At 37.1% G+C, this 25,664-nt stretch overlaps 1 protein-coding gene across 1 annotated transcript; it reads right to left on the bottom strand.

The window, feature by feature from the left end:
* Window positions 1–121: 121 nt before the first annotated feature.
* On the bottom strand, window positions 122–23,825 carry LOC117917572 (protein SPIRRIG). The gene is given in 22 exon segments (XM_034833888.1): window positions 122–1,768; window positions 2,116–2,262; window positions 2,420–2,726; window positions 2,931–3,239; window positions 4,971–7,507; window positions 7,510–7,773; window positions 7,861–8,032; window positions 8,193–9,614; window positions 9,616–9,841; window positions 9,939–11,053; window positions 11,166–11,268; window positions 11,355–12,054; window positions 12,295–13,478; window positions 13,676–13,790; window positions 16,090–16,155; window positions 16,914–17,105; window positions 18,187–18,363; window positions 18,665–18,721; window positions 18,810–18,945; window positions 19,647–19,732; window positions 19,870–19,939; window positions 23,561–23,825. Coding segments are annotated over 22 exon segments (10,743 nt in total). The 5' UTR covers window positions 23,740–23,825; the 3' UTR covers window positions 122–589.
* Window positions 23,826–25,664: the final 1,839 nt, after the last annotated feature.

Genomic DNA, 25,664 nt, shown 5'->3' with positions numbered 1-25,664 from the left:
TACAACCAAGAAAGGAGGCAGGAGCCCAATTGAACTGATGCAAAAAGAATTTAAGCCAAAAGGAATACCAAAATAATTTAATCGTTCGCTTGTTCAATATTCTTCTCACTGAACATTCCACTCCTGGAAAAAAAGCCTTTTTGCTATACAATTTTCATTACACACTGTTAATGACCTCATCTATTTACATCAAAATGAAGATAAATGAGAAAAAAAAAAAACAAGTAGACAAATGTAGTGATGCAAAACCAAAATCCCCCATCCTTGTACACAGCCTATCCAATTGATTTTTCAAAAATCAGAAGCTTCACCCTCTTTATGTGCTTCAGTATCAGGGTAAGCCTCAACTTTGTTGTCATTTTTATCAACATCTACGAGAGGTTTCTTTTTCCTCGTATCATTCCGTCTTTTACCTCTTCCAATTCCCAGGCCAGCCCTGCTGTCTTGCTTTCCCTTTTCCGCATACAATGAACTCTTTCCTTGAGGAGAATGGAAACACAAAACCCACAAAATAGGGTTGGTGAACGGAATCAACAGCTGCCCCAACTAGGCAGGAGCTGGAATTATCGCTTCCTGTTAAGTTCCACCGTCACCCATGATTAAATGAAGCTCTCAAGCTCTCATCCGGTAATGTCCATGATATCAAATGCCCACCAGAATCCCCACTCAGCAACTGCTTCAGGTCAGTAGTGAGGTGAAGAGCTGTAACTGGGTGCTTATGAAACTTGAGTACTTTCTGAAGAACCAACCTGTATTCCAGTGCCTTCAAACCAAGGGCTAAACCTGCTGCTCCACTATTGGTAGACTTGCTTCGTGAACTCCCCTCATCAGAGCAGTGAACCATGTTCCATACCTTAACAGCCCCACTCTGGTGACCTGTTACGTACCAGTTGGTGTCTAGCCAATCAGAAAATGTACAACTTGTAACTGATAGAATGGAATCGGATGGAAGTTGGGACGTATTGATCACTGCAAGGCTGTCACCATTAATGCTCCAAACGGCAAGGAGAACTCCAGCTGCTGTGACAATCTCCCCAGTCAAGTCATTTACGTATATGGCAGAAATTGGTGCTGGGAACTGAGGAAGCTGCCTGACAAAAACCAAGGAGCTGAGATCCCATAAAATGACAGTACAGTCATCTGATGCACTTACAATCAGCATGTAAGGCTGGCTGACGTGTAGGCATGTAATTTTTGCTGTGTGGGCACAAAGTGCTTTCTCCAATTGTAAGCGCCGAAGGTTGCGGGGCCCATCCTTATTGATTCTCCAAACGGAAACTAAACCATCATCAGCCCCCGTAACCAAAATCTGACCATCATGGCTAGCACTGGCACACTGTATCTGGTTGCCACCATGAAGATTTTCATGTGTTGACAGAAGCCTGTCTTGATCATAACTCATAAATCTCAAGCTACGGTCTGGGAAACCCCATGAAACATATTTGGTATATGTTATGGGTTTAAGCAGGCTATTTGTTCCAGCCACAAGAACCTTGTCGTGGAAAGTAACAATTTGAGTTATGGAAGATGAGCACTTACGTATTTCATGAGGTACAAGATGCATGTTGTGCTTGAGTGGATGCGGAGGAAACTTTCTATCAGATCGCCTTTTCACATGGGGTTTGAGGAATAATTGCTTAGGAGTCTGTCCAAAGTGATTAATTTGTGCTAGAATGGATGCTTTCAATGAAGGATCTGTAACCGAATCTATGTCTACACTTCCCTCATAGGTGTAATGGTAGAAAACATTCACAGCTTCTTCAGCAGCCTGCCAGTGATGAACAGAGATTGTAAATTATAACCAAAACCACCAAGAGAAACTAATAGAAGACAAAGTGATGGGGGCTACAGAGGACTGCAGATGAGGTTTAGCATATAAGGCTGATCAGGAATTTCAATTTATGCAACCATTGAGTTGGTAAAGAAAGGATTAGTTGGGACTTTATCGATCAATTAGTTGGGGACATGAAATGTCCTCTTGAGAAGTTCAAAGGATGCCTAGTTAGAAACATAGAAACTAAATTACAGAAGTTTAGAGTACGGGTCAGAATGCACCTAAACTTATTAAAAGACATATATGATTGCAAAGTGAATGTAAACACCGGAAATACCCACCTTCCCTCTCTGTTTGTATCCAAAGATGAGATCTATCCAATGATGCAGATTTTCTGAAACAAAATCGGATTCTAGTGCTTCTCTATGCTTCCTGATAAACTCTCTGGCACTGCCTTTGGCCCAGGGAGGTAACACAACATCACCAACCTGGTAAGAAGGTATCATATGATAAAAAATTATTAGCATTTAAATTTTGGAAAAATAAAAATGCAGGAAAGCAGCAAGTTTCAAACAAAATATAGATAGTAGTCTTAAAAGTTAGAATATATGGAAAAAAAAAAATGATATTTGAACATGGACAAACCTTTTCTCCTGATTGTTTTTCTCCCAGGTCAAGATTGAAACGATTTTCCAGGAACTCTGGCATGTAGAAGAATTCTGGAATTAGTTCCTTCACATCTGATGTGTTGCCCTTCCCAGCTGCACTTAACCATGTATCTCTTACACTATTGAAAAGACGATCAGCATGGTCAAACTGACCACCTTGTAACTTTTGGTTCTCTGCACTGAATGGTGGCAGGCGCAGCAGATAGAATAGGACAATTCCAGCACTAGAATAATGAGAACCATAATGAAACTTGGGGACCTCTGGATCATCCCAGCTCTCATATCTGAGACAAACAAAAGGAAATGAAAAATATAATAATACATAAATAAATTAATAGTGAAGTCCTTTATCGAACTGAAAGTGATACATAATCAAAAAAACGTCCACAGTAGATAAAATCATTAGGATATGCATGATCTAGAAAATTATTTTCTTCTTTAGCCAAAATAATTGAAGAAGATACAGTAATATGGATAAGAGGACCAACCTTTTCTTAAATTCCTCTTCCCCCTCTAATGTTTGACAACCCATTGGTTTTTCAAGTTTACGGAAAGTCTTGGGATCTGACAGATCCAGATTTTCACTCTCATAGTCTGCAAGAACCCATGGAAACACTGGATACTGTGTGAGATCACTGTATCCACGTCCTGCAAGGGTGTTGAGATGCATAAGGTACTGAAAATTGCTAATTTCTCCATTTTGCCACCTCTTGGAAAAGGATTTAGCCATAATCTTAAAAAGACGGCTGCCCTCATTGCTTTCCTGTTTCATTGAACCTGAAATGGTTGTGTCCAGCCTGTTTGCATGGATGAACTTTATGAAGTTAACAATCCTATTTTTCACAATCTACATGTGATCCAGCATGATAAGAATCAAAAGTTAAGAGATAATTCATATATGCTTGTGTGCAACATATAAACTATAATAGTGAAAAGAAGAATAACATCAAAAGGAATTAACCCCTCGGTGACAATTCTGGAACCACATGAAAAGATTCATGATATATACTAAATTTGCACAACACATCTAAATTTAAGTAGCTTAAGATAAATTTTTCTTATTCACATCTTTGCCAGTCCAGATACATCGCCATATAAGTTTTCCTGGTGCAAGTGACAAAAGACAAGGCTCTGGATTCAATTCCAAGCACCAAGAATGAAAATCGCCTCCCAAAAGCATACTTATTATCTTCTCTTGTTGCCAATCCAAATATTGGTAGCAAACTAAAATAGGAGTATGGGACAATGCATTTGGGCAGGTAGATAAGGTCCCACCATGCCTTTCCCAAGATATGATGTTATAATTCATGAACTAAAAATAAGTTCCTATAATCCACATAAAATAACTTCTAAAGGCGCATGATTCAAATATATAAGCATATCAAGTTCAAAGAGCTTGTCTTTTTAAATTTGTTTTCCCTACAGGCTTGAATATTATTTTATATTGTAAAAGCTTGATATGATTTGGGAAAGGCACTTAAACCTCAACCCATATAAAATAGTAATTTTTCTTTTGTTTTCTTTTTTCTTTTTTTTTCTTCTTTTTGAACACACTGAAAATGTTTTGTTGTTAACTGGGCCAGTAAGACTTATTTGGGAAAGAACAGCAAAATAAGAGGATAGATAGAGGCTTCATAGAACTTTCAACAGGAATATTGCTGCAATTCATCATACAAAGATCTGAACCAACTTTGAAGAGTAGAGACTAAGCAAAATATTTTATATACTAGTTCAGAAGGATAGACTGCCACGAAATGTAACATATTGCATGCATAAACTAAATAAAATCTTAATCCTAAGACAGGTCGGCCACAGCCTCAAGATCCATGTTCATAAGGTGTGTATATGTCTTGTATCAGCTATTTATTTATGACAACTACTCTTGTTATCCTGAAGCTTGGAACCAGCTGCCCATATATAATTACATAAAAGGTTATTCAAAATTCATGATTATATCCTTTTGAGAGCAACATTCAAGCAAATATTAAATGAATTACAGATGTTAAATAATATATAAAGATGAACAAACTTCACTAGAAATATCCAAAAAATATAAGTACAAGAAAAGGGGAAGCCAATCAAGATTTAAGTGGGGAGAGTCTTGCTGGCTTCAAATTAAAAGTCACTGGCCACACAACCTGGGTCTAACATGCAACATCACTATTTCAGGTCATATACAGCATCAAATGTCACATAATTGCATAAATATAGTGAAATCAATACCTTAAGATCCCATATTTCAATGTAAATTCAATTGTTTATAGCACATAACACTGCTCAGATTTGAAACAGCACATACATTTTGTAAAATCAAATCCAGCATCAAATTCAAACAACAGAGAGAAACATTATTGGCAAAATTATGTGTAAAAGCATGTCACAGAGCCATATTTATAGCTGTTTCTTAATATAACAGATTTCATCAAATTATTCAAAGGAGGTGCATAGGAAATAGGCAAAATCTAAAGGCTATACCAAAGGTAAAATGAAAGATTAATAGAAATGAAGCCAGGAAATAAATAACATACATGCTGTTCCTCGGAAGATTCATGGCAACCAAGTTCTTGAACACTTCTTCTCTCTCCTTTTTGTGGAAAACTAGGAGATCATTGCATCCATCCATACTAAATATCTCAATAGCAACTGGACGCAACTGGTAATCACGCTTCAAGATTTCATGAACACTACTAAGTTTCCACATATTCCAAGCATGAGGTAGATTACCACTAGAACACACTTTCTCCTTTCCCCATGCACCACCATTGTAGGCCCATGCCCTTCCACCAACCCATGCCTTTGTCACACCCCGAGATGGAGTGGACTTGGGTTGGAAATCCATACCACCATTAACATCCTTCTTTACTCCCAAAGCTTGATCAATAACAGAGAGTTCATCTTCACATTCCTTTTCACAGATGCACCCAGTGTCATCAATGTAAAAATTCTCAATGACATACAAACAGAGTTCCCCTATCAGAAAAATACCATCATGTTTGTCAAGGCCAACTACTCGTTCACAATTATATCTGAATCTTATCTTTTCAAGAGGTTCTAGATAAGGTCTGATTAAGTATTCACCATTATCAAGCAGTTCCTTATCCAATTTATCCTCAGTACCTTTCCCCTCCTCAATTTTCACAGAAGAAGACTGCCTTGGAGATCCTGTGTCAGATCTTCCCTGAATGCTCTCTGACATTGGGACAGAGATAGCACTAGACTTGACACCAAATTCAAGAGCAGAGTGAAGACTTGCTTCATTTATACTACTAGCTCGGTCATCATTCCATCCACTCCTTGCAGAAGCAACATCTTTAATATCATCTGATTCTTTAAAAAATGATTCATCATAATATTTGTCATCAATCTGTTTGACACCACCGTCTAAAAGAGGGAAATATGACTCAGAATCAGTATCAGATGCTTCAAAACCATTCTCATTTTTCTCTCTGGACAGCTCTATTTCCACTGATTCAAACTGTCCATCTAGAACATTTTGGATGGTATCAATTTTTAATTTGCATCTTTCAAGCTTCTTGCGCATCCTATATGGACCTTCAATGGGACAAAGCTGCCATTCAGGATCTTCAGTCAGACTGGTTTTGCGCATTGGAAATATTCCTCGCTCATGTACAAGTTGTTGGAGATAGGTTTGCCACTCACTTTCAGCATGGAGAACCCATCCATACTTATCTTGACGAACAACTCGCAGCTCAGTAGACATTGCTTCACGAACCAATTCAAGTGCACACCGCCGCTCATTGACCTGCTCCCAGTGTCTCAAGTCTAATTTCGCAATATCCCGTGATCTGCGCCCCAATTCCCGCTTACGACGCTCCTCCAAACCTTTCATTCTCACTCCATGAAACTTTGCTGATCCAGCAATATGCTGCACCCACATAATAGCAGCACACTGCTCCAATACTTTATTAACAATCTGTTCACTAGTCTGAAGCCACTCAAAGAAAGCAGATAAGCTTCCTGTCAATAGTTTGTCAAAGCCACCATGTAGTACATCCAAAAGCTGACCTTGGTTCAGTTTAGAGACTAGCAAGTCTTCTAGTGCAGCCCTGCGATGCACCAACAGATACTTGACAACATCAACAGCCATATTCACAGCATTTCGTCTTTGGTCACAGAGAAGAGGAATTAAATTTATGCAGAGACAGCAATTTAAACTGCGACTTAATTCAGTATCAAGATTGCTGGGACAGAATATTATTCGTCTGTGAGCAACTAATAACTGTAGAACTGTACAGATATCAATTCCTGTATCTTCCTCTGAAGAGTTTGGGGATGACTTTTTCTTAGGTTCAATTTGCAAACCTAAGCGTGAAAGAAAATCATCCTCTCCGATGCTAATCAAGAATGATGGCAGGAAACAATACAATATCATACGGTTTGTGTTCTTAATTATTGACTGTATATAAGCATCAAGCTGCCTGCTCCCTCTGGCGATGGATAAAAGACCTTTTCCAGGAGCTGCTCCTTCAATTCGTCCATCTTTATTTGCAAGCTGTAGCATAGACAACAAGAACTCCAGAGTTTTCAGTACAGTGGCAGGCTGAGGAAAAGCACCCATATATACACGATCTACAATCATTGTGCACAATGCATCTAAGTTGGACGACCAGCGGCTCTTATCTAACTTTTTCTCATCTTCCTCGTCATCACGCAAGAGGCGCCTTTCAAGGAAGTTCATCAGCCTACTAAGGCACAGACCCTGAAAAACTAAAATAGATTCAGCATCAACATATAAAGGAGCAGTTTCCAGAATGGTCTCCATAACCTGCGCTGCTTTCATCTGCTCAGTAACAAAGTCAGAAAGCACTTCTGCCATAAAATCTAAAACTGCAGTAGCAGCAGCAGAACAAGGACCACCACCATAGCCAGAATCATCCATTTCAAGTAGAAGCTTTGGGCTAACTGCAAAAAATGTGTTTGTGGCAGACGACCCCTGAGAACTGGATTTCAAGTCTAAAGATGGATCAGATTCACTCATAGAGGCAGAAGATTCCATGGAAGGAGTCCCAACTAAGTGAGCTTTTGATTCATTTACGCTGGCACTTCCAAGAAATTTGACAATGCAATAGCTGAGGATGAAAAGGGCGTGAGTGGAATTCTAGAACCAGATTTCTCAGATAAAATGGGAGAATCAGGTATGAGTAAAGATGCAGAACTCTGTGAATCTGTCAGGTGAATGGGATCCGGAGTCCCTTTGTTATTACTGAAACTAAATTCATTAGAGCAAGAAGTGGCAGACACCTGGTCAACAGTTTCACCATCCAACCTCCGAACAGCTTGAACATACTCTTGCATTGACTTGCTTGATTCCTGCTGGGATGCAGTAATCCTTACTTCTGATGTTTCACCAGCTATATAATTTAGAGGCATAGACATATCTTCAGAACTTGTACTTACCTGTCCTTGTGGGAAGCTCCCAACACTTATGGAGGTTTTGGCAGACTGTTCCTGCTCATTAGGCAAGCTAGAGAATGTATTCTGGGAACTACAGGTATCATCACAATCGTTTGAATTTCTCTCCTCTGTCCTCAAAGAAAGTTCTTTAGCCATCTTCACCGCATGAGCAGCCCTGAAAGCACAGAACAATGGGTCTAGTCAATTATTAAACAAGATAAAACAACACATCAAATTTAGGAAAACGGTTTCAAATCCCAATCCATGGTACAACAATAATCAGAGCAAAGCACTGCAATAGAAACATACAAGCCAGAAAGGATCTCAAGACAGACCTGACACAAGAAAAATAAAGATCAACACAACTTTCAAGAAATTCAGCTCGTCTGCAAATAGCAGAAAAGGGAGGGCACATTTTGGCTAGATCAACCATGAATCTCAGCACTGAAGTTGCAGCAGCAGGAGCTGAGGCCTCGCCACCCATCAGGCGTGCTGCATATGTCTTATGCATCAATGCTTCACCCTGAAGCTCCCCAGCCATGTCTGAATTTCCTTCCACAAGTTCTGCCACAAGACCAGCACTGACCTGGGAAAGATTTCCAGTTTGGTGGGCAAGCATTGATTGCATACTCAACCTATCATATGTAGATTTCGCCATTGCTATCACAGATTCCAACAATTCTACAAATTTCAACTCACCATAACTTCCATCACTTGGCATAAGAGCATGAAAATCTAGCATGCGAACTTCCGGTAATCTTGGATAAACAGGCTTTCCAAACATCAGACAGAACAGAATATAGTATACATCTGGGGAATCATAGAAACTAGGAAGTACTCGTGCCAAACCTTGATAACCTCCACTAGTGCGGAATTTAAGTGCAAATGTAGGAGAAGATGCAAGACACACACCAAGAAGAGTCATCACCCATCTCATACTTGTGGGATGAACAGCTTCATCGAGAAAATATGTTATCAATTTGGATGAAACAATCTTATGCCACTGCTCAAGCAACTCTTCTGAATGTATTGTAACTTGTAGATCAATGAGCATCTCCAGCAGCATGTTTCTCACAATAATGTGCTTCCCCATCGTCTCTCGAATAATTTGACGCCGTGGTGTCGGTTCTGGTGGATCAAATGTCATAATCACAAACCTGACCACATGTTCCAGTTCAGAAGCCAGAAATCCATCTTCCAAAATTACCCCAAGCAACACCACCAATTTTTCTAACACAGGAACTTCAACATCACCCCTCTGCAGAGTAACTAGCAAATGTTGAACAAGGTTAATTCGGCGCAGAACCGTAAGATTATGATTCCTATACCAATGCATTGACACTAAATGCTCAAGAAAGCCCAATAGAGCAATTTGAACTGAAATTGATGCCTTAACCCACAAGGTCCAGTCCAACAAGACATGCTCAACCATATCTGCATTTGCCAACACAATACAATTTGATGTTTCAACTGGTATATCAGTATTTTCAAGCTCCGAAATATGACTAAATGAATCTTTGTGTGCAGAAAAATCATCCATATCTCCATGAAATCCAACTGAAGAAAATTCATCCCGGAACTTTGAGAAATTAAGATCCTCAATGCTGGCTTCTGGAATAGTTGCAGCAGGCAAGGAAATATTATGAGTATTTTCCAACTTCTTTGGTTCAGAAAATGAAGCCTCACATGCAGCAATCTGGAAAAAGATCTCAAGAGATTGCATGTCAAACAGTGACATTCTTCTATGAAGAAGGAGATAGCAGATGGTATCCTCTGCAGGTTTGCATGTCTTTAACATTCTGAGGATTCTGATGAAGTGCACAAGCAAGTAAAGTCAGGGCCATGTGCAGCATATCCCTAGTTTCAGAAGCTTCAACAAGAGCAAGGACAACAGCCATCCCACCAACGGGGCGGATGCTATCACCAATAACACATTGACCGCAAACATAAACATCCCCATGAAGACGTCCAAAGCGTGGTATACCTGGCAACAAAAGGTATTCAATAAATATGACTCCTCTGCTTTTGCATAAGAAAGTTCAAATTACAGGTGTATACAGATGAGTAGATTAGTTACAGACCTCCAATGGGAGAAGCAGCAGCAGACATTGGATCAACTAGATTGAGCATGGACAAGGCCCCAGATGCTCGAAGTGCTTCTGTACATGTTCCATCAAATGCAAATATAAGCTTTTTCCCAGAGAGTTGCAATGAGAGATTTCCTAGTCTCTCTAAATCCCAAACAATCCCACTGCCATCTGCCTTAGAATTTCCTAGCTTGCTGGCACTGTCAAGCCTTTGCACATTGGAAGCCAAAGGTGATTCAGCATCTAAGGAATCTAAGATGGCCATGCTACCTCCACCACAAGACTGATTTGGAACAAATCTCAAAAGATCAGTGTCTTGGAAGAGCCCTCTATAGCCTCTTCCAAGAATATACATGAAACAAATACAACCTGATGTGAGCACCTCCTCAAAAAGATAGCAGCATCGAAGTTTCCACGACGAGCCACTAACTCTTGCACAAGTAACTGGCGTCCCAATGGTCACCTGCAAAGATTTTCCAACTGGAGATGGTGAATATCCAAGTTTTCCTGTGTGTCTCAGCTTTCCATTGAGATATACATGTGCAACGCTAGCTTGAAAAAGTCCAGCCAGAGCATTAGGTTTGCTATGAACAACGGCAAGGTGATGCCATCTATCCTCCTCCAGTTCTAACCCTGAAAAAGATAAGGAGCTGGAGTTGCTGGTTGCCAGGGTTAGAACACCATCTTCTTGAAGATAAAGTTCTGCATAGAATGCATTCCCATTTTCCACTGGACCAACAGAAAAAATACGGAGAACATGGCCCCCATGTTGCTGCTTGCCAGATGTGCTCTGCCTTTTAGAAGGCCCAGCCTTAGAAGAATCTGTTTCCTTGGAAAGTGATGTCAAGAAGTTACGATACTGGAACCAACAAACAAATGAATAACCAGCAGCTGGAGGCCAAGATCTTGCCCCCAGAGATACTTGAACAGAGGCATGACCGATCCTGCTCATGTCCATCTCTACAAATGGTGCCAGAGGAACACTTTCAAAAGCCAAATCTTCCATGAGAATTAGCCTTTCCATCATACTAACAAGAATATGACCAGAACTCTTGAGCCTCATCTGAAGAATATATCTAATAAGCACTCGAAGTTCAGATGTTGACAACCTGTCATGAGGAATATAAACTTCATCTCCAACTATAACAGAGGTCAAGTAACATTGTGAAAAAGAATGAATGAGTAGATGCAGTAATTTCCAGATATGACCAAGGTTCTTACCTATACGCTCCAAGAACTTCCACAATCTTCAGAGCATAAGAAAGCAATGGTGATGAGCCCAAAAGAAAAGGGTGAATTATCTCCAGCAGAAGTTCCACACAACCTAAATACATGTAAACAGAAATTAATACAATAACAAATCATTATTTCAGGAAACAAAACGGCAGAACAAAATGATCTAATTCGCACCAACAGAAGTGAGGTTTTCCTGATTATAGGGCCCAGCACGTGCAAGCTTGTCAATGATATTCAGTACTTCTAACTGCACTTTTGGAGTAAAAAGCAGCAACGATCGGATGAGCACTCTAACAGCACCAGCATTATACACCCTTTCCTTGTCGGGGTTAAAAGAACCTGATGGAGCCGCTAAAACAAAAGTAGATGATCCAGTTTCACTCATATCAGATGGTGTGGTGAGTTCTGATGTCAAGGGTGGTGGAAGCACTATTTCGAGAGCAAGTTCCAACAACAACTGTATGACTTGCTTTTCCCACTCTACAGAGAGCAAACCAGACTCACATAGAAGATCATAAAAAGTTTGGGATAATATAATAGTATGCAACTTTGTCCTATTAGCAGCATTATCAAACACTCCAGCCGTCACAACACGTAACAGGTATGTGAACACCTTAACGTAAATGACTAAAGAAGATTGATCTGTGTGCCCTTCATTATTCTGGAAACTATGGAGTGTGGTCAGTAGAAGAGAAAACCCAGTAGCTTCACCAAAGACCCGCTGTGCTGAACTGTTAACTCCCAGAATGCGCCACAGGGATCCCAAAATATCACATTTTGCATCATTTTGAAGCCTGTACTGAGATCCTGAAACACTTGTAACCATTCCACTTTTAAGAACTTCAACTAGTGCACCTAATTCTTCAGGATGAGCCTGGCAAAAAAAATTCAAAGATCTTCAGTGATACTACTCAGTTCAAACAATTTAGTAACAGAAGTTCTAAGTATGCTCTTGCATGCAACGCATGCAAGTATATATTTTTCAAGTGCTAAAATTGAAGCCACCAATTCTAGAAACAGATGGATCAGAAAAGCAATCTGGAAAAACCCTTGAAAGAAAGACCAATCAAAATTCAATAAACAGCAGGACAGAAAATAAGTAAAACTCACAAACCTGAGTAACATCTTCGATGATCAAACATGAGAACACCCGGAGGACCCCTGAACGGTGAATATCAGAAACCAAAAAAGGGAGAACAGTGGTCACACCACTTGTTGATCGGAATGATGCTTGATTTGTTTCAGTTTTCTTCAATAATGAAACTAAACAATCCCATGCAACAGCAACTGTGCTCTCAATTTCAAAAAGAGGAAACTTCTCAGAACCAGATTCAATTAGCTTTGGTGAAGATATGATAGCATCCTTACTGTCAAAGTGTTTCTTGAAGCCACCGGAGCTAGATTTTCTCTCCAGCTGATCAGGATTACCATTGTGTTGATCTGCACCCAAAAGAAACTTGTGCTGCTTCAGATCATCCAACAGAACTTCCAGCACACCAACTTCTCGCAGCACTTTCTTGTACTGTTGATCAAAGGATAAGAGTTTTACAAAAAATGAAAGAATGGTGTGCTTTAATTCAGACGTGATTGGCTGCTGCAACAAGCAGCAAAGTGAAAGCAATTCTTGCTCAGGAATGCAGTTCACAACAGTCACAGCATATTCAAGAATTTTCAAGATGATCTCTTGCAAAGATGGAGGAAAACCATCCATATTTAAGATAAGGAGTGGCACAGTCCTTAGCTGCTGGCACAATTTGTAGTTTTCAAGATGACCTGAGAAAATCTTAAACATCCTATTTAATACTTCTGCCTGCAGTTCCCTGCTGTTCGCTTTGAGAAAAACGTCCTGCAACATCTGAACTGCTTCAAGGTCCTTAACTTTATAATTGTCCTTCTCCCAAATTTCATCACCAATTCGATCAGAAGATGATGTACGACTTCTGCCATGGCCAATCGCCTTGGTATGAGAAGATTTGAAACCTCTGGATCCAGCTGATCCTGCAGATTCAGCAGGCCCTGTTTGAGCTAGATTAACAAGAACATCAAGCAACCTGGACAACGTTGGCGAAAGATTTTGAGGCGAGTTGTCCCCTCTTTTCTCAGTGAAATTTTGTGTTCTAGTATCATTAAATGTATGAGAACCAGCTGAAACAGAATTTTGCTCAGAAGAAGAATTGGAATGGGTAGACTGAATGCCCTGATAGTTTGGCATGGTAGAAAGAAGTAGTGCAAATTGAACAAGGAACTGATAACCATGGGCATTATGTATATCCTCCCTCAGCTTGATACCACCAGCTTCTACAAGTAAATTATCCAATATCAGCATTAACACAAACAGTAAACAGTCCCAAAACAGTGAGAATTTAGAAAGCCAAATTTTAGCATCCAGGACCATGGAATTCATGGTCTATTTGAAGAGTTAAAATAGAACCAAGAGTTTTTACTAATTAATTGTTTGTATAAAATGCAGAAAGGAAAACTGATAAGCTATTTACCAGGTCTATATGACAATTCCACACATTCAAGTAACAAGTCAACAATGCCCACCGTGTAGGCAGAATCCCCAGAGTCAGGATTGAAGCCCTTGACAGCCATTAAAAGAACTTTTATCTGCACATAACAGTAATATATCAAAGCATATTTTGAGCCATATCAAAAGATAAAACGCAGAAACAGAAAGTAAATGAAGAAATAACAAACAGTTACATGTATTTAAGGTCTGGGAAAAAAAATTTAAATATATGAAAGCAAAAAACTTCAAGGAAGCACATGATAATTGTCGAGTTACCAACTTTCCAAAAATCTTAAGTTTTTAGAATTTGAGTCAATAATATATTATACTTTAACACGCTCTTGAGGCCTGGCTCAAGTGGTAAAGGATGGGGAGGGTTTGTGGGAGGTTCTAGGTTCAAGTCCCAATGGGGACAAAAATTTACCTATCAAAAACAAAATATTGTACCTTAACACCCTAACGTGCAGGTCCCCATAACCGTATGTGGAGAGACAGACAATAAATCACAGATTTTGTGATACTGGATAATTAGATAGATAAATAGACCATGCACTCTCACTGAATCATACCACAAATTTTGTGATCACCGTCTCAGGATAATAGAGATCTAGTACCATGTTGAGTTACCAACTTTCCTAAAAGCTTACAATGTTAGAATTTGGGCTCAAAAGGTATATCATGCTCTAATATCCACCATGTGAGAGTCCTAGACCAACACAAAGAGAGATGGACAAACAAACAAATCAGAAATTTTACAATCATAGATAACTACAGAAACAAATAGATGGGGAGGACCCAACTCAAGACCTCCAGTTAACTGGAGCTTTAATACCATGTTGAATTACTAACTTTCCTAAGAACTATTAACATTTAAGCCACAATGCATATCATGATATAACACTTACAAATCATAAAAAATAAAAAATCAATATTTTAAGTTTTATATAGGAAAGGTTCAAAATACGAATAGATCCATAGCACATGAAAAAATGACTGGATTCTCAAAATGTAACCCTTTAGCATAAAGATAACATTATAGTCCAATTCCAAGAAGAAAACTTATCCAAGTGATGAGTTCAAGCATGGATGTGAATGCAGTAAAACATGCTGCAAAGAAAGAGCCAATTTCTGAAAACTAAAATTTTAAAAAACAATATTCATTTTTTTTCAATCAACTATAAGTAGCACAGTGAGCAGCATAAAAATTTTTAGGACTACTGAGGTCAAAAAGTCCCAAAGAAACTTAATATGAGACCCTCATAATCACATAGCAGATGAAAACAAAAAGAGAACACAAGTTTTGAGCAAATGTCCCGTGTAACATGTAATTCAGTTTCTGAATATATTCTCAAAATACCTTCAAGGCAATCCTTAATCTTAAATAAATTTAAGATGAATATTAAAAGCTCAGATAAAAGTAAACAAATAAACAACAATAATAATAAAATAAATCCTACTTAAGACAAAATATAAAATTAACAATAAAAAATTCAGAATCTTGATTTTCTAAAAGGGCTAGCATGGAGGTGTACATCTTAAACATTTCAAGGCGTTCCTCTTGCACCTTGCCTTAAGAGTTAAAGACTAAACATTAGCCCCAGAAGCCTTTTAAAACCTATAATATAGTCATCTCACAAATTGGGAATTAAGCCCACAAAGCCAGTGAAGCCGGATCTTTAGAAAAATAAGCACAAAAACATAGTGAGATGAATAGATCTTTAGAAAACACACTTAGGTAAAACGTAAAGAAAAAAAATTGTATCCTTGACAATCACACCAAGGTGGCTATTAAATTCTCAATAAATTCTATTTATTAAAATTGAAAGACTAAAGCTTTATATAGATTCATGGAACTCCTTTTCCAAAATCCTAATAAGACTAAGACCTTTTTCGTAATAAGAATATGATTTATTTTCCTAGTGAAATTAGAAACTAAAACAAATAAAAATGTGACCAAAAAAATAAACTACTAAAATCAATTCTAATAAAATATATATATATAAAGACTCCAATTAAAACTACAGCAATGGTTGTTGGCCCTCACTTATGCAATCAGAACAATTTAATTTAAGCTCCAATCTAAAGGATTTCTAACAAATAGCATGCTTATTCTTCTTTACATTGTTGAAGTAAACCTTTGTAAGTGATGCCAAATTCCCTAGGAATCGGTTTCCTACATGTCATGGCTTTTTTATTCCCCTAAAAATGGAAGAAACAACGCTGGTAAAACCAAAACCCCCTACCCAAAGAACAAAAATAAAACAAAATAAATAAATAAAAATAAAATTAAAAAAAAAAACGAAAAGAGAATGGTAACCTTCAAGAAATGAGTAACCCAGGGCAACAACATTGTTCTCAAATCTAACAAATCAGTAAAGTTACAACTTAGAGGCATACCAGATGATGTTTGTGTATATACTTGGCTGTGCTTCCATTGTCATTAACCAAAAGAAGACCAAGTATCTGGAAAAATAGCCAATCCATAAACCACCATCAGCAAATAAAACCAATTTGAAATTTTTTTATGTGAACTCAACTAATTATGTAGCTTCAACACCACTACTGCTGTAAAAGAGTCTGAGTCAAACCAAGTACTGGGCTGCTTGAGCTTAGTTCGATGAGGTTACACTACTAACAACCAAGACTTTGATCAAGTACAGCTCATTCCTTTGTCTAAATATATCATCAACTTAGCTTGAACCTTGCAAGAAGCTTGCCTACAACCAGCTTAGCTCAAACCCTGTGACAAGCTTAGCAACAGCCCATGAAATGGATGGCCAAGCTCAGAAGTAATTGAGAAACTACTGTGAAAGAGAAATGGAGAATTCAGGCGTACATTCATGCCAGCAACCACTAGGGTATAAATTCCCTCTTAATATATTTCTTAACTGTTTCTCAATGCTTATATGCTTCACAAGCCAAAATGTTTTACGTCCCAAGAAGCACTGGTGGTTATAAAGATAGATGACTGCTCTGGATTGGATCAAAATATCGATCACTTCTGGTATTTGTTTTGGCTAAACTCTTCTCTTAATGAAAAATCTCAAGCAAGCCCAACATTGAATTGAACATGAATCCAGCCTAACTACTCTGACCATTTTACAGCCATATGCCCTCATTTTTTATTTTTTATTTTTTCTGATAGGTAAATAAGGATTGTATAAAAGAGAAAGAATGTGCCCTCATATGTATAACTAAACACTTCTGAGAATATGCTTTACCTGCATCGCATGTCTATGAAGTTGAATAGTATGCAATGGGATAAGACCATCCTTATATTGAGAGAAAACAGTTAAAGACCCATTGGCTACCATCTGAAAAAGTAATTGAAGGGAATCATCCTCAATCAAACTCTGAGCAGCTGAAGGATGGCTTGCCAATGCTTTCATAATATGCACAACACTTCCCTCAATCTGCATGAAATAAAGGAATTTATAAGATAAACTAATATTGTTGTTCTAGCCAGTTGCATCCCCAACCACTCAATAGTCCTATTATATTGAGTAGTACAAATCTGGAATCTTTAAAAGACTGGAATCAAATCAATCACAATGTCAAAAGATACCATTCTGTATGTCTTATCCAATTAATCTACTATATAGATGCATTTGTTTTGTTAAATTAATCAATTGTTTTGGAGTGTCAATGTGTAAAAAACCAAGTTAAACAAGGAAAATAAATGAAAACTTAATAGATAATCAAAAATCAAGTATACTCCATGTGTACTTTATTGCGCCTTTTTGCAAGCGCCTTAATATATTCTGCTTATTTACCTATCAAAAAAAATATAGATAATCAAAAATCAAATGTCTGCACAGAACAGAGTTTTAAATCTCAACTGTTTTGGATACTAGGGGACTTTGCATAGTTATTTATTTAATCCCAATTGCGAAAAGCGTGCTTCATTTTCTACAGGTAATTAGTTTCCTACAAGGAACAAGTGCTCCCATGGATATACACCTTCATACCAAGGATAAACAAGTGCTATGCCTCATGTCCAGACAATTAGAATAGACCAAAGCCTAGATTTCTAGTGAATAGAAAATGTGAAACGCGGTGAATTTAAAGACACCTGAAACAAAGTTATTACCCCTAACATAGGAAAACTAATTGATGAACAAGCAACAAGATATCATTTACCTTAAAAAGTGTGCAGCAAACTTACAAATACTATCAGACATGCTCAGTTCAGTTAGATTTAAGATCATAGAAGGTCTGAAACAAATCCATCAGTAGTAGCAACATGAAAAGACCACAAAAAGTTACTGCCAGCATAATCCAGAGGGGTGAGAAAATGTTTGCAGAGAGATTACAAATTTACAAGTATGAAGGACGTCTTAAAAATGCTATGTGTCATGTTATGAAGGGAGTCTCTAAAATGCTATGTATCATGTTATGAGGCCAAATGTTTTGTTCTAAGAATTGTCATAAGAAGCTAAAAAAATTCAAGCACATAAAAGCAATCAGAATGGAAAGCACCACAGAGAAGACTACCCCTAGTTGGCGAACTTGTGCTACGTCACCATCATAATCTTTGTTGGCTAGAGATAGTTCTTCCTTATCAGGAGTCTTTTGCCTTTGATTAGCATCACTGGGATCCAGGAGAGCATTTAGAATATGAATGAGACAGCAAAAAATTCCAGAATCAAGGAGAGATTGCTTATCAATAGGCTGCACACAGAAAACATATAAAGTTACCAAAAATGGAGAGACCTGATGTAATGTAGTAAAGCTTCATCATGTATGCATCTATGAGGGTATTTTCCATATTATTGATATCAAGTCATCCCAGAATAACAAGCAAAAAAAATGCCTTCCACAACTATATGGATGAAACTTACTTTGAGCATACACACACACACACGTGTATGTATGTATGTATGTATGTATGTATGTATCACAATATAGAAAGTGTGAAATAAAGCGAAACTACAAATATTTTTTCACACTGATGAAGCTTACAGATATATACCCCAGATACAAGAACTTCCACTGCATTTAACAAATTCGAACCAGGGCTGATGCCATCCTGCAGAGAAGTGCATGCACGATTGCTAAGTCAAGTGACGCATTCTCCAACGAAAAGAATAGCCTTCAAAAAACATCTAAATACATACCTTTGTAACTTCAGAAAAAAAATTTAGCACTTTCACAACATTCAATGATCTTGTTTTGCTACCAATTTTCAACTTCTCAATATCTGTTACAAATGCTCTTCCCACAACAAAAGAGAATATATGTGTTTCAACTAACCTGAACCATCAACAGTTTAGAAGTTAGTTATTTGCCCATAATAAATATAATTACTTTTTTTTTAAGTTGCTGATTTTCTTGAAACATAGAAACTGTTATACAAGAATTAGTGACTTTTGGGGTGAATTATATGAGGTGAAGGCTTAATCCATAAAAGGAAGTATAGAACACAGAGAACTTATCAAATTGGGGGAGGATGTGCAGATCATGGAAATCTAAATTTATTGGTAAATAAATCTTCAAGATGAAATCAAAAGGTAAAAACTACAGAAAACCCCTAAACAGAAATTATGCATGTGTTTCCTGATCAGCATCCTTCAAAAGAAGTTAATGTCCATGAACTCTTTATGTACCACTTATGAAGCAAAAGAACTACAGAATCAGTGATGTCAAACTATCAAATTTTCCAGGGAATACACAAATATTTACGAAAGTAGTAAGCTGAAAATTAAGAAAATTAATAGCAAAACATAATCAAAAGTCCTAAAAACCTATTAACCAGCACCAAAAACTGCTCTACCATTCATAATAAGTCGTTTAATAATCTTAGTTTTATTTTTTTATAGATGTTCGGTAATTTTACTTTTATTATGAAAAAAATAAATTTATAAATAAAGGCAGTACTAACCAATAGCAAGGCAATATCATCACAACTATATTGTAAAGTTGAGGCAATAAATTAAGAAGAGTAGTGTTCATACATGGTGACTAACTGGGCTACATTAGCATGTTGCTTCACTAATCTACAGAAAACATCTACAGTCAAATTCAAGGCCGCTTCTTTCTCCTGCATGGAAAAGAACCATTAAAAACCATGCTTATTATATAGATACTGAAAGTTTTCCCTAGACTATAAAAATGTAAAATGGTATGCACTAATGGAGAACCAAAACAAAGTAAAAAAATTGATGGGTGAGCACAAACCTTTTCGGAACTGGAAGAACGGAACTCTTCCCAAAATCTTTTGAAGTCCAATTCCAGTTCATGTTTGTCTCTGCTTTCACCAAAAAAATAATAATAATAATAATCAATTGATTAATTAAGCCATACAAGTGTTGATGCAATGTCTGACTAAATAAAATTAAAAATTAAAAAAAATCAATCTAAAGAAAATATATGCAAAAAGGAAGCCCCGGTCATGTTTACAAAGGGCACCAGAATATAAAAAGGTTATAAACTCTAATGTATAAGTTAAAATGAAATCATGCAACAAAACTCCCAGAAACAGCTCAAACAACCAAAGAAAACATGGCTTATGATTTAAATCCATAACAACAAATAACAAAATGCCAACATGTAAGAGCTAAAAGTTTAATGGGCCTAGCAGCCTTGTTTTCCAAATGCAAAATCAAGCACAGAACAAAGAGAATTAGCCAAACATTAAGAAATGTGAAGAGGAAAAAAAAGACTCCACATGGCATCAGCAGAAGTGAAGCGGTACATATTTATCATCCGACTTGATTGGGAAATGAGGTAATATACCTAGTTACCTACTAAGAAACAGTCTTCTTATTAGAAAAGAAAGCTCTATGAATCTATATAAACCTATATAGGCTTTTAAAATTTATTACTAGAACTTAGCGAGAGTTTTTAGTAACTTCCAAGCTTCTTTAAAAGGTGGTTGTCTTCTCATAAAGGAGATGGCTTAGCAAACCTAGGTGCAATTGTCAAGGAACCTAGGTGTTCAGTCTTTCTTGACCTTTTGAATCTCATTCTACAACCCAATAAACTTCTATAGTGCTAAAAATTTAACGATCCTACATCACAATCATTTCTATGTTTATATATTTTTTTCCCTATTGTCGCTTACCCATCTTAACATCCTCATTCCGGTTACACCCATTAACATGATGCTTCTTAATTGCTCAAAAAAGAAACGATTGCACAAAATAGAGATCTAATGGCCAGATTTTGACTAACAAATAAAGAAGCAAGGGAGAGGGGTAGAGACAAGAACAACGACAAATAAGTTGACAGGTGCCAACACTTTGATTCTTGAGATGATAAGAAACCAGCAACCTAATTCCAGGCAGAAGTCCAAAAATATAAGCTGTTTTATCCCTATTCAGACCATTCATTCAGCCGCTAACAGATACATCTCAATGGCAAAAATCCAATTAAGTGTCAGAGTGGAGCCAATATTTTAAAAATGAAATAATGTCCTTCCAAAGCCTTAAGGAGAATCATATTGGAATCTTTGTTGAATAGTATTTCCTGCCTAAAAGGAATTCTTGAGGTGCTTCTGAAATACATGATGGCAAAATACTTGACATACAATTAACCCCCTAACTAAAAGTTTAACAAAGTAATACAAAACTCTTATCTTCCTATAGCACCAAGAAATGTCAATTACAGTATTCCTGGAGCAAACTGTAGCAATCACAAGAACTCTGATTATACAGCAGCCATACCAATGACCACATACACATATATACTGCATCAATCACATAATAATTTACTTGACAGAACCTTATATCCCAACTAATTGGACAAACCCACACATCCTTTTCATCATTTAGCATTATCTGGTGACAGACAATCAAATCTTTCCTCACAGCCCCAACACATGTCCTTTTTGTCTTCTTCTTGTCTTTATAACATTTTCAAGTTGAACTAAATCACCCTTCTTCACTCAGAAGTCACCATCTTCCTTGCAGACAATTAAACCATCTTCCTTTTCAAGAATGCATCCATTTCAAGTTCTATATTTCTCTCCAACAGCATCCTAGACCATAAATAATAGGGAATACTGCTGGAAATATTTAAAGATTTACAATAGAAGAGGAAGGCTGGTTCCAAAGCCTAAACATTAATTAGGGACATCAACGATAATGTAAAATATTTTTAGGACCTACCGTAGTTTGTGTTAACTTAAGCCTTACATTAATTTTTAGGAGATAGTTTACCATTTGTCAAGTTTTTATTTCTTTCTTTTTTTTTTCTTTTGTCTTTTTTGTTACAAAAAAATATGTCTTTCCCTTATTAATATTTCTGTAAGAAGAGATAAGGAAGTACACAAGTTATCCTCCTAGGAAAAAGTTATGACTAGAATTTTAATAGACATTTTTAACTTCTTTTTATGCTTCTTCTTACATGGGAGTAATTAAAAACCCTTAAAGTATGATTGCCAAAGAAACTTGCCAAGATTGTCAAAGATTTCTGTTCCTCATTTCAAGTGTCTGTAATCCTTTCATCTTATTTTATAACTCAAGGAATTTATCTAATGCCAAAAATCTAAAGATCCTACATAAAGCATTAGTCCTACAGCCATCTTGTAAAATTTTCTTCCAATTTGATAGGTATTCAATGATCACATAGTAATCCAAAGCATTTCCGATTCCATCCATCTTGATCCAGTTTTATGAATAACATCCTCAGCAATCTCATTTTTAATCTAGGTCTCTAAACCTATGTTCCACGTGTTTTACCTCATTCTAGGTTATTCCAAGAGTTATAGACTCTAAGGTGTATCTCCTTAGCTTTAACTTAGAATTTACCAGTGGTCTTGTCCACCTACTGAGACTATAACTATATGCCTAACAAGACCAAAATAACTAGCATGTCCAACAAGATCATCCATAACCAATGCAAAAGCTTAAGGTCAAGGCCAAACCTTCACATAAGCATAATGTCCTCTAGCTACTTTTAAACAAACTACAGCTCCGTTTTATTATGAATATTTAGATTTCTTAAAAATTTATATTGCTTTCCTCCAACTACTTTCACATTAGTTCCACCCAATGTTTTCAAAATCGGACTGGACATGAAACCTAAAAATTTTACGGTTCACTCTCCTCCAACTACTTTCACATTAGTTCCATGGTTCCATCTCCACAACTCCACATGCATGCCATTGATCACATCATAATATGCACCTAATACTCTTTTCTTTTCTAAAAGTCACCATATAACTCTACCCTTATATGTTTCCTCCACATTAGCAAATTCCATTCTAATGAATGAGTACCAAGCTAATCAATGGCTACCACTTAATATCAAACCACATTGACAAACATTTAACATTTAATCCCCATCCATCATTTGTGCCACCATCCAGAAAAAGGGAACTCTGAGATGCATTATTATCCTATACAATGCAGCTCCCAAGAGAAGCATCTTGAATGAGGAGTAAATAGTATAATGTAGTTATCACCTATCAATGAGCACATGAGCTTTTAGAGGACTCAATTGAAGACAGACAATAAAATGAAGCCACCCTTTCAATCCCATACAACACCAGCACTCAATATTGACCACATGGGCACCTAGCAGGCCACGGTCCCCATCGAGAGTTGAAACATGAAAGCACTTCTGCAGTTCTACTAGAACCCAGAAGATCTCTATCAACAAAAATATCAAATCAAGAAGCATACCAATGTTAATTTTACAATTTATCACTTCACACGGCACAAAAAGTCCAGTTCTCTAGTAAATCAGTGATCAACAACCAATAAGCAACATTTGCGTAGATTCAAAACGTACAAAAATAAATAAATAAAAAGACACCTTTTAATGCTCAACAGCCAGTGGTCAGCCCACGGTAACAGTCCACGATTTCATCAAAATCAACATTTTCAGAAACAAACAAACGAAAAATCAGGAATCAAGATTGAACCTTGAAGGAGACCCCGAGAAGTCCTGACGTGCCGACTGGACATTTTCATTGCTGGAAAAAGGAGATGAGGATGACCCTGAAACTGGCGACGCCGCTGGAGTTTGCGATAAACCGACCTTCTCTTTGATGTCCTTAAGCAATGATACCCATTTCATTGTTTTCCTGGATCCCTGAAACATGTGAAGTTTCTCATCCGACGCACCGCAGATCGCAGCCTCCTGGAACAACCCCGCCGCGATCTAGAAGGATCTGGAAGCTCAATTCCCCTATCCCCCAATCTTCCCCCCTCCCTCCGATTCCTCCAGCCCACCGCAAAAAAATAAAATCCCAAAATTCACGAAACCAGATGAGCAAAAACCAATCAAAGATTGAGAGCAGCAACCAAGATCCGGCCACAATTTCCCCCACTTCCTGATCTCCGCCCGCTGCTCTCCAAGCTGGCTTTCTTCCCTAGTTTTTCTTTTTTATTAAAATAAAATAATAACAATAATAAATCTTTTGCCCTAAAAAACAGGGCAGCTAACGAATACGCGACTTCGGTTGTGAAAGGAAGGCGAAGAACGAAGCAGAGAAGAAGCTCCTTCCTCTCTTTCCCTCTCTATCTCTCCTTTCTCTCTCTTGAAAGACCTTCACTTTCTCTCTCTAGAAATTCTCTTTCTCTCTCTTCTCTCTTCTCTCTTCGCCTCTCTGGTTTTTTTTCGGACGGCCTCTGAGCGCGGGCTCTATATCTGCTCTTTTTCTTTTGTTTCTCTGTCCCAGCTCTCTCTATCCACGTCAGCGTGGGATCCACCAGTGTGGAGTCGCCACGTGGAGTCTCGAGATCAACGGAGGAGCAAACGTGAGAGCCTCTCTTGGTCTGCAATGGAAGTTAATGACAAGGCCGTTGTGCCTGTCCCTTTTCTTTTTCTCTTTTTTAAAATTTTAAAAAAATTATTAATTAATGTTTCTTTTAATTGTTGATGTAACCTTTCCTCATTTCTTATTCCCTAAGAAATACCATCCATCTTTCCTCAATTCAAATCCTAAATGCCCTTTGTCTTATTATTTAAACAATATGAAATAATTATTTAAACTACCAAATTTTGAAATTCAATTGCATAAAGAATAAATTTTTGTCCCTCTTTATTTTCAAAAGTTTAAAATTAAATTCAAAATTTATAATTTAAAAAAATAGTGTTTGTATTATAAAAACTTACAAAAACAAATAAACTATATATTTTATATTTTTTTTATAAAAAAATTAATAAAATATATTTTTTTTTTAATATCTAGGTATAGTAAACTAAAATATAGGAGTAATTTTTGTAATTTACCAACAAAATTTTACAACCCCATAAAAAGGAGGAGATACTACAAGCGTAATGATGGCATTTCATTATTCTATTGGGCAAGGGGAGAAGGATGTGCCATGGTTTGCCTTTTATTGACCCTATAAAATGAAATGATACATGTACATGAATCCTATCAAGCATGGCATCCTCCATGATTAGACCATGTTAGAACTCAACATTTTGGTCTTCAATTTTCATTAATTTGATTTTTGGGTAGCACTAGAAATTCCAAATATGTACATTTTGCACACATTTTCCCTTCAATTTCTTTGAATTTTTTGTTTGACAAGTCAATTTTGGGCTCCCCAATAGGGGAACTCTTCCAACATGCTTTTGTCACTCCCATGATCCCATCTATGTATTAACTACCCCTTTACATATTTGGTCATTGCTTGTTTTTGAATGTTTTTTTGCTTCCAAGCTACCTAAAAAGCTTAAACACCCACGTTAAAGAAACCCATCAAAATGGTAAAAAAATGTAGATTAAAAGGCTAGAGATACTAAATCATGTAAGAAGAATCCACCCCCACATCATTCAATGCAACAAATAAGTAGATTAGGTGAACTAGAGTATGACACTAGACCTAATTTAAGGTGGCAACAAGAACAAGAAAATCAAATTTTGATGGCAATAACATTGAATAGTAGATTGGTTTGAGTAAATTAGGTCAATCTACTCTCCCCATGCTCTCTCTTTCCATTGAAGTGAAAACAAGTTAGGTGAGAATGAGTCCTTCTCTGACCCTTATCAATACTAATGTGGAAGAACCCTA

Source organism: Vitis riparia, chromosome 7 (assembly GCF_004353265.1).
Source record: "Vitis riparia cultivar Riparia Gloire de Montpellier isolate 1030 chromosome 7, EGFV_Vit.rip_1.0, whole genome shotgun sequence".
NCBI lineage: Eukaryota > Viridiplantae > Streptophyta > Magnoliopsida > Vitales > Vitaceae > Vitis > Vitis riparia.
Note: the sequence above shows the minus strand (reverse complement) of the source record. Positions and strands in the feature narration are given on the sequence as shown.